The 10170-nt window shown below is 62.0% G+C and overlaps 1 protein-coding gene and 1 pseudogene across 1 annotated transcript; both read right to left on the bottom strand.

Moving 5' to 3' along the window:
• Window positions 1-436: 436 nt before the first annotated feature.
• Window positions 437-3918, bottom strand: LOC136523465 (basal body protein 10-like). The gene is made up of 5 exons (XM_066517142.1): window positions 3824-3918; window positions 1842-2475; window positions 1218-1558; window positions 985-1073; window positions 437-879 (listed from the first exon to the last, which is right to left on the bottom strand). The coding sequence occupies exons 1-5, from the start codon at window positions 3916-3918 to the stop codon at window positions 437-439; spliced, it is 1602 nt and encodes a 533-aa protein (XP_066373239.1).
• Window positions 3919-8359: 4441 nt separating this feature from the next.
• Window positions 8360-10170, bottom strand: LOC136523464 (uncharacterized; annotated as a pseudogene).

Here is a 10170-nt window from a genome sequence, read left to right as displayed (position 1 = left end):
CTGCCTCTGCAGAACCGAGCCTCCCTCGGGGGCTAGAACGGGGGACTCCCCCCCTAAGTCTCATGCACCATTTTTTAGTCATTTTTTGAAAAAATTTCCACGCCAAACTCTCTAGCGCGCTCTGACAAATCGATTGTAAAAGACCTAAGGAACGAAAGTCTGTCTTAAGGCAAAAAGGCCGGCCGAGTCGCGAGACGACCTACGCCTCCGGGCTACGGCACTCCCTCACCACCTTTTGCCCGAGGGGCAGCTTAGGCTCCGAGGAAGTTTTTTGCAAGAGATATGTTCAGAGACGAGACAGAGGGCAGAGGCTCGGAAATACAATAAAAACGATTAAGAAGCGTAGACGCAAGTGCTTTAGAAAAGGCCTCGATAGCCACAAACGTTACGGTACAATAATAATCCTAATTTATTTACACGGCCCCTTTGGCCCAGGTCAAGGCTCAGGGTCTCCAGCGTCGGTAGACGGCGTGGGAGGAACCACCTCCTCTTCGAACAGCTTCGCCAGCACCGTGCCGGGGCCCTCAGCCGCCTCCATCAGCTTCGTGACCTCCTCATCGGCCTCCTCGTCATCTTCAGCCAAGACGTAGCCGTCACTGACGGCCTTGAGGTCGACGCCGGCGTAGTGCGAGGCGATGACGGCTAGGGCGCGCTTGACGCCCGTGTGCAGCGCCCCCCGGAGTCGCTCGCGCGCTTGGCCGCTCAACGCAGTCAAGCGGCTCCTAAGGGAGCTGCCCGACTCGACCCCCTCAACCTCTAGGGCCTTGCAGACGGTACGGGCGGCATTCTGCAGCGCATTGTGCTCCCCGATCTCGGCCTCGAGCACCGCCTGCACTGCGATAGAGGCCTCAGCTGCCTGGGAGATCTCCCTCTCCAACCCTGCGCCAAAACAAGTAGGATGGGATTAAGCGCAAAAGAAAATAAGCCAAACAGGGGTGAAGGCTTACAGGACTCACCCTCGGCTTTCTCTTTCCAGCGCTGGACCTTGACCAAGGAGGCCTTGGCTTTCTCCTTCCTGCGCCGGACCTCGACCCGAGAGGCCTCGACCGCCCGGGAAGCCTCCTTCTCCAGCTCTGCATCGCATCGGGGAGTTAGGGGTCGAACGCAAGAAAAACAAATAACACAAGGGGGACGGAACTCACCCTTGGCCTTTTCCTTCAAAGCTAGGGCCTCGACCCGGGAGGCCTCGGCCACCTTGAGGGCCTCGGCCAGGGCACCTTTCGTCAACAGGTGCGAGCCCTGCTCCGCCCCTAGCTGCTTCAGAGGTCGTCGCTTCTTCAGCCCGGGACCTGAAGGTGTCCCGATCGCCGGCCACCCGGGTCAGCTCCTCCTCCAACTCCTTGATCCGCGCCACCAAAGGGGCGGCCTGCTCCCGAGCCGTAGCCACCTCGGCATTCATATCAGCACAGCGAAGGCGGAGGTCCTCCATGTCCGCGCTCCGCGCCGACAAAAGCTCGTTGGCATTGGCGAGCAGGTCCTTCTGCTGCCGAAGCTGATCCCAGATGTCCCTCTCCCGCCGGAGGAACAATGACTTCCTGAGGGACTGGGCCTTGAGCTCCTAGATAGGCAAAACAGGGGTCATGCACTGCGAGAAAACTCGGAAAAAGACGACACTGCACGAGAAAAGAAGGCGCGAACCTGGGCGACCCCGGGTAGATCGTCGGCCACGACGGACAGCGCTGTCCGTAGCGACCGCTCCGCCAGACGGCGGTATTGCTCGAAGGTGTCCCAGCGCCCCCCTCGGCCGCGTCCTCGAGGGCGAACAGAGGCCCCCCCTTAGGGTCGTCCCGGCTCCGCCACAAGACACGCGGGTGATCCCACCCGCAGGGCTTGGGTTGTACCCGCACAAGGGCCAAGCTTCCCTCGCTAGAGGTCGGAGCCGGCTGCTCCACGGTGCCGGCCGCCTTGGCATCCGCCACCTCCTTCCCCCGGGAAGTATCATCGGAGGAGATCGAATGGACCACCACTTCCTGGGCGCTCTCCTGCAACGGCGGCGGGCCTTGGACCGGCGGCGATATTGTGGCTTGCCCCGCCTCCATCTCCACTTCCTGGGCCGCCGACTTCGCCGCGCTCACGCCGGCCCCCGCCACCCCGGCCTCGGTGGTCTTGGGGTCTCCGGTCCCCGCCACTTCGGCCTCGGTGGTCCTGGGCGCCCCGGCCTCCATTGCCTCGGTCTCGGAAGTCCGGGGGGCCTCGGTCTCGCCCTCGGTGGCCTCGGCAACTGAGGGCGCCTCGACCCCATCGGACTCGCGGGCCTCGGCCTCGTGGGGCGTAGGCGTTTCCTCCCCCACTCGCTCCGTGGCCGCCTCGGTAGCCTCTCCCTGGGCGACCAGCTCCTTCGGGTCGGCCCTCGCCGACGCCACGCCACGCTGTATGGCGGCCTGCGCCTCCACCACCCGTTGAGCGGTGGAGCCCATGCTCACCTTGAGCGACTTACGTGGCGCCAGGGCAGGCACCTCCGCCTGACGCTTCCGGCTGAAGGCAAAACACCCACTTGGTCAGCATACGACCATAAAGCGAGCAAGAGACGATACGAACTCCACTGAAAAAACACTCACCTTGAACGGGGACACAACCGCTTCGGCACTGCGTCCCTCCTCTGCAACGGCGGTGGCACGGCCTCCGTGTTCGCCGGTGCCGGCTGACCCTCGCCGGACTCCGGCGCCCCCTCGACCCTCTGCGGGGGTAGTTGTGTCGCCCCCGCCGCCGCCTGCTCCACCTCTGCCGTCGAGCCCACCGGACTGACGGTGCGCTTCCCTAACGCCCGTGCCTCGGGCGTGTCGGCCTTGGCCCTGGGGCGGGTGAGGCGCCCTCCTCTCCTCCTCCTGGGAACGCTGGGCCGCTCGTCGACGCCCCGACGTCAGGGAGATGGTCCAAGGGACCTCGCCCCACCTCGCTCTCGTCATCTTCGCCCGAAGAGTCCATCGACAGCGACGGTGACGGAGACGCCTCCACCGGGAGACCGTCCTGCCTCTGCTGCCGGCGGTGCTTCTCTAGCTCCTCGCGCTCAAGGATCTTCCTCTTGCGCTTTGCCTCCTCGGCGTCCTTCCGCTTCTTCTACGCCTCGACATGCGCCCCGGTTCACCACCCGCCGCTCTGCATCCTCAGGAACGGGCGGCGGGGAGGCTCACACGTCTCTCATCCCCTGTAAGAACGGCGAACACAAATAAGGGAACGAGAAACGGTGAGGAACGAGGAGGCCTCGGGGGCTGCAGCAGCGTGTGACTTACTAGAGAGAGGTACCCCCACGATGGGCGCATCGCGAACGGGGTCAGACCACTGATCCTCAGCCACCCCTCCACCGTCTCCCTCACCCGACGTAGAATCTCCTCGTCGGAGAGGGTGACGACAGACATCCGGATGCCCTCAATCGGCTCATCCGGTGTCATCTCGAATAGGCGCCGCCACCGAGCCATTAGCGGCAGCACCCTCCGGCGGTGGAAGGCAGCCATGACCACAGCCGCCGTAAGGCTGTGGCTGCGCAGCCTCTCCAGCCCCTCTAGGAGAGGCTGCAGCTTGGGCTGGTCGACCAGCGGGACGTCGTACCTCCACTTCTCCGGCTAGCTCTCCACGACCCGCCCGGTTGTAGGGGGGAAGTCCGCCGTCGTCGTTGCGGAGGTAGAACCAGCTGGTGTACCAGCGGCGATTGGATGACGCAAGCTGGGCCGGGATGTAAAGGTGTTGCTGGTCTTGGCGCACTTGGAGAGTGCAGCCGCCGGCCCTCATCGCCTTCCTCGTACCCGTTGTGCCCGTCGGCTTGGTGGTATGCCCTGCCCGGAAGAGGTGGAGCCACAGCTCCCAATGGGGGGCAATGCCCAAGTACCCTTCGTAGACGGCGACGAAGATGGCCGCCTGCGCGATGGAGTTGGGGTTAAAGTTGTGAATCTCCATGCCGTAGTAATGCGGGAGCGCCCGCATGAACCGGTCCGTCGGCAGGCCGAGACCATGCTCGTGGAAAGACACGAAGCTCACGATGTACCCTTCGCGTGGCCTCGGCTCCGGCTCGCCCGACGGAGCAATCCACTCCGGCCTATTGGGGTCGGCAACCGGGCGGAGAAGGCCGTCGTCGACGAGCAACTGCAGCGTCTCCACGGACACGTCGGACGGACCCCAAGGATCCGCCGGGAGATAACAGGGCCGCCGGCCATCGCGCGGTGGAGAATGCGGCTACGGCGGTAAACCTCGCTCTGCCTCTCCCGCTCTCTCTCTCTCTCTCTCTCCCTCGCCCTTCTCCCTTCTTCTCCCCGGCGCTCTCTGTTCCTAGCAACGGCTCGAGGGCAGCAAAGGCGAATGCAGGCAAGGTAAGGAGGGGAGGGGCGAGGCTCGTTACGTATTTATGCAGGAAGGGGGCGAAACGGATGAGTGACGAAATCGGGGAAGTTTCCCTCAAATCTGATATAGTTAATCCAGATCCAATTTTAACGCCCACGCACCCACATTTTCCTTATTAATCGCACACACAGTTATGTCCCATCCGCTGACATCGCGTCGCATCCGACCGCAACAGCGGCAGGCGCCGTTCCGCCTCCCCGAGAAAACCGCCTCAAAAGGCGCACCTGCCATTGTCAGCCGATGGGAGGGGAATATCCCCCACCCGATTCCTTTCAGGCGAAGGAACTGGGCACCGAGCCCGTTACGGTCCAGGGGTTCGAAGGCTGGGCCCCCGAGGGTTTCGATGGCCGCCCCAGGACAACAGAGTCAGGGACGACTATGGGCGAGCCCGTACGTGGCCGAGGCCCAAGCAAGCGAACGCTTGGGATGCCCTAAGTCGTGTCCGAGACCGGCAGGGAGGTCTCCGAATGGGATCCCACCGTAGGGAGGCATCGAGCCCCCGGGGCCAATCAAACGGTCCTGGGACCCACTAGAGAAGCCCTTTGATACTTTTAGAGTGCGTCTCGGGACCGCTAGCCGACCACTATCGAATGGGGCACGGGCCTCCACTCGGACTTACCCGATAACAGCTCACCGGAAGTGTCACCGCTCACGCCCACCGAGGGTAGCCTAGCATATTCCACCCCTCCTTCCGAACAAAAAGGATGCGCGAGGGTCGCACAAAAAGCAAGGGGAACTCCTGATCGCCCTCTCGCTCCGTGCAGAGGTTCAGGGGCTCTTCCTGCAACCTTGCCGAGACCCAGCGACCCAGGCTCGCACTCGAGAGCTCAGCAAACAACCCCTCCTTCCGAACGAAAAGGATGCGCGAGGGTCGCACAAAAAGCCAGGGGAACTCTTGATCGCCCTTTCGCTCCGTGCAGAGGCTCGGGGGCTCTTCCTGCAACCTTGCCGAGACCCAGCGACCCAGGCTCGCACTCGAGGGCTCGGCAAACAACCCCTCCTTCCGAACGAAAAGGATGCGCGAGGGTCGCACAAAAAGCCAGGGGAACTCCTAACTGCCCTCTCGCTCCGTGCGGAGGCTTGGGGGCTCTTCCTGCACCCAGGACAAAGACAAGCAACCCAAGCTCGCACTCGGAGGCTCGAAAAAAACGCGATAAATGGCACCGAGCCCGTTACGGTCCAGGGGTTCGAAGGCTGGGCCCTCAAAAGTTTCGACAGCCGCCACAGGACAAACAAAATCAGGGATGACTGTGGGCGAGCCCGTACATGGCCAAGGCCCAAGCAAGCAAATGCTTGGGATACCCTAAGTCATGTCCGAGACCGAAAGGGAGGTCTCCAAATGGGATCCCACCGTAGGGAGGCATCGAGCCCCCAGGGCCCATCGAACGGCCCTGGGACCCACTAGAGAAGCCCTCTGGTACTTTTAGAGTGCGTCTCTGGACCGCTAGCCGACCCCTATCGAATGGGGCACAGGCCTCCACTCGGACTTACCCAATAACAGCTCACCGGAGGTGCCACTGTACACGCCCACCTAGGGTAGCCTGGCATCCTCCACCCCTCCTTCCGAACGAAAAGGATGCGTGAGGGCCACACAAAAAAGACAGAAAAACTCCTGATCGCCCTCTTGCTCCACGCAGAGGTTCGGGGGCTCTTCCAGCAACCAAGCCGAAGACCCAGCGACCTGAACTCGCACTCATGGGCTCGGCAAACGCAATAAAACCCCTCGCACGACGTAAGAAAAGCCCCTGGAGGAATAAATCCACTCCTCCAGGGCCTCGGGGGCTACACCGGGCGGGTGCGCTCGCGCGCACCCACCGAGGCCTCGAGTACGAAACACCACCCCGCCAGGAGCTGCCGCGAGCCGAGTCTCGTCAAAACCTCAGGGAGAGTGCTCACACTCTCCCTGAGGCTCGGGGGCTACTGTCGGGTACCATAAAAAGGGGTCCCCTAAGCGAAAACCGAAAAAATCGCTTAGACCATGTCAAAATCAAAGCCAAGAGACAACTATTGGCTAACCCCCGGCCTTGTCCGAGGCTACCGAATCTCTGTCTCGCTCGAGGCCTCGCACGAAAGGCCTCGGACGGCCTACCGAATCTCCGCCTCGCTCGAGACCTTGCACGAAAGGCCTCGGACAGCCTACCGAATCTCCGCCTCGCTCGAGACCTCGCACGAAAGGCCTCGGATGGCCTACCAAATCTCCGCCTCGCTCAAGGCCCCGCACGAAAGGCCTCGGACGGCCTACCGAATCTCCGCCTCACTCGAGGCTGGCTCGGCAACAACCTCGTCGCCTCCACCTCGACCGATCTCCCTGACAGAACGTCACATCCAATTAATGCGACCAACCACTCCCGCGACATCAACCGGACGACGGCTCGACACAACAGAGCGGCCGACGAGACGGGAAGTCGCATCAACACCATGCCGTCCGGGACAGGACGGGGCAGGGGTTACCGGGCGCTGTGCACGGTACTGTGCCCACGACCGACGCCCGCACTGCACTGTGCTACCTAACCCCTACTCCAGGAACAACGCGGCGTCGGGAGTCAAGTCCGGGTCACTATAGCCTCGGAATCAGTGTACAGGACCAACTGCTCCCTCCAAGCCTCGGCAATCCACTTCAGGGTCTCGACAGCCTCGGGATTCGCGCCCACCGAGCCCCCCACGATGGCTCGGCCTCGGCACCAACTGAGCCTCGGCTTTTTACACTACCAGCACACAGCGACCGGCACGTCGTCCGCCATGCCCTGCGTCAAGCTATCACTGGAGCTCCCACGTCGCACAGGATCGGATGTGACCGGCGCGTTGCTCCAGCACATCAAGGACAGGGCCGCTCCATCGACCATACCGCCACAGTAGCAAGCTACAGGGCTTGGACACGCCACCTCTACTTACAGGACGCTGCGTAGCGAACACATGTATCACCCCGGTCCCCCCTTCGACTATAAAAGGGAGTGACCGGGGCCATTTCTAGACACGGGCACACACACAGACGGACAGACGAACTCACTCACTCACGCGCAAGCAACACTCTGTAACACGCACGCTTCCCCGCTGCCTGAGATCAACATCTCAAGCAATTCACACCGCTCCACGCAGAGACCTGGGACAAGCTCCCTCTCTCACCCTGCTTGTAACCCCCTACTACGAGCACTTCGGTGCAAGTAATACAAGATCGATCTCTCAGACTGGACGTAGGACACCTATTGCCTGAACCAGTATAAACCTTGTATCTCTTTGCATCACCATCCGAGATTAGGAGCATGTAATATATTTTCACTAGTTGGTTGAGGGCCCGCCGATCCAAAACACCGACGCAAAGAATAGTTCCAGGGCCTCTCACGGATGGCCACTGGAGGCGTATCCCCAACCATAGCACCCCAGGCCACTGCATCCTTGTTCTGCATCCTGTCAAACACTGCCCTTGCCTTCTCCATCTCCCCGCATTTGACATACAAGTCCAATGCCGCAGTTGCCACAAATATGCTCCCTGCAATCCCCTCCTGCTCCGCCGCCCTCCACACGGCCTCGCCAGTCACCAAATCAGTGACACGAGCGCACGCATTCAGGGCCCGGGCGCATGCCACTCGCAAACGCCTTCCTCGCAACTCCAACGGCTTCCTGGACGCGCCCCGCGTCCATGTACGCGGTGATGAGCGCGGTCCGTGACACGGTGCTGGGATGGAGCATTTCGTCGAACGCCTTCTGGGCGTCGTGCAAGAGGCCGCATTTTTGCGTAGAGGTTGAGGAGGGAGGTGAGGACGTGGGGGTTGGAGTGGTAGGGTAGCTTGAGGGAGCGGGCATGGAGTTGGACGCCGGCGGAGTGCGGGTCCGGGAGGCGGGAGGCGGCTTTGAGCGCGAAGGGGAAGGTGAGGTGGGATGGGTTGGGAAGGAGGGAGTGGACGCGTAGGGCGTGGAGGTGCAGGCCGGTGTAAGCGAGAGGTCGGCGAGGAGGTCGAGGCGGAGGAGAAAGAAATGGTTTTGGCAAATTTTTCTTGTCTCAAAGAATCACACGAACCAATCTGTTAGCCTAGTCAACCATCACCACCGGCACCGGCGGTGCGTCAACGGCAACAACACACTCGACACCGTCGCCGGCTTTGTTGGCCGTCCATGGCGCAACGCACCCTTCTCTCTCCAAAGGCGCCATCGCCGGCTTTCCATCCAGCAACACGTCATCGTCACCGCTGTTCCTCACGTACAGACTTTCGTCCTCGACGTAGTAGAGGTTGGCCGTCCTGACCTCCTGCGCCAGCGCACACGGCGCGCAGAGCAACCACTTGACGTAGTCCGCGGTCGCCGGCCGGGCGCCGCACATGGACCGGTCTCCCGGCAGCCCGAGCCACCGCCTCATCTGCGAGCACCAGAATCCGCCGTACAGCAGGCCGAGCACGGACAGCAGCGCGCCGGTGGCGCCAACGATGGACCCTAGCGCGGCGTCGTGGTCTCGTGGATGTTGAGCGCGGCGACGGCGAAGACAAGCACCGGCGCGGCGCAGAGCAGCGCGAACGTGAAGACGTGCACGTTCATGTTCCCCAATCCCAGGCGCTCCATGTTCCACCCGAACACGCAGAACGTGCACGTTAGGGACAGCGCCGCCACCGTCAGGTCGTCGGCGCGGTCCAGCAGACCGCCGGCCCACTCCGCCTTGGCGACCGCCGCTCTGCCATTGTTGTACTGCGAGGTGGCGTTCACGGCCGTAGACTCGTCCAGCACCGCCGCGGCGTCCTCGTCGTCGATGGACGCCGGGAGCACGACCTTTCTGCCGAGCGGGCCGTAGACCATGTGCAGGGCGGCGGCGACGGGGAAGCCGAGGCCGAGTGCCATGCACAAGTTCACGGCTCAGTCCGGGCACGTCTCGCTGCTGAAGTTCCAGAAGAGGGCGCAGTAGGCGTACTACGCGAAGCACGACGGCGACGTGCACACGCTCCCGCTGCGGAACAGCGGCAGCGTTCTTGCAGTACACGTCGCGGAGCTCGGCGGCGCGCCACTGGAGCAGGAGCACGAGGTGGTGGCAGAGCTGCGGATGCTGGTACATGCACATGATGGTGAAGAGCGCGTTGAGCACCTGGTTCGCCACCTCCGTCCACCGCCGGCGATGGGAAGCGTCGGGCACGGCGGAGTCGAGCGCCCCCGTCATCAGCAGGAACACGAACGCGACGCCCGCGGCGACGAAAGCGAGCCAGACGAGGAGCGCGTTCGCGCGAAGGCCGGCAAGCGGAGGAAGAAGTTGGCTTAGGCTGCCGGTGCGTATGTGGCGGAGCGCGCACGGAGGGTGGCGACGCAGCGGAGGAAGGCGTGCGGGGCGGCGACGCCGAAGCGGTGCAGCCATAGTTCTTTGGAAGGAGCTGCCCTGAGGAAGTCCAAGAACCTCTCCTCCTCCTCCTTGCCGTGGCTCTGCAGCAGAGTTGCCGTGGTTCAGTACATTGTGGATGTGCAAGTCACCACGGACTTGGAGGAAGGTGACGCTTCAGTAGTTCAGTGAATCAACTCTGGCATGCTGACAAGTGTTGAGGCTGCACAGGACGGGCCTGGACTAAAAAGCTGCGCTGCGTCCAAATAACATTCAGTGTTGATGCTATCAAGACTTCCTGAATCTGCTCAGCACGCCAAAAAAAGAAAGTTTGACAGAACTAATTAGGACGACGACAAATTAAATACTACTACATAGTAGATGCTTTCAGCACACCATGTAAGACCTGCAGTTCAGAATGCCGTTTACTCTGAAGGTCTTGAAATTTATGCACAAAGAAGAACATATAGAGTGACAATCAGATTCCATAAGCTCAGAAACGTAGGGGACCAAAGCCAAACTCTGTTTCCCCGTTTGATTCCAAGTAC

This window comes from Miscanthus floridulus, chromosome 18 (assembly GCF_019320115.1).
Source record: "Miscanthus floridulus cultivar M001 chromosome 18, ASM1932011v1, whole genome shotgun sequence".
In the NCBI taxonomy this organism is placed as follows: domain Eukaryota; kingdom Viridiplantae; phylum Streptophyta; class Magnoliopsida; order Poales; family Poaceae; genus Miscanthus; species Miscanthus floridulus.
The sequence above is the reverse complement of the archived record's forward strand: the minus strand, read 5'-3'. Positions and strand labels throughout refer to the sequence as shown.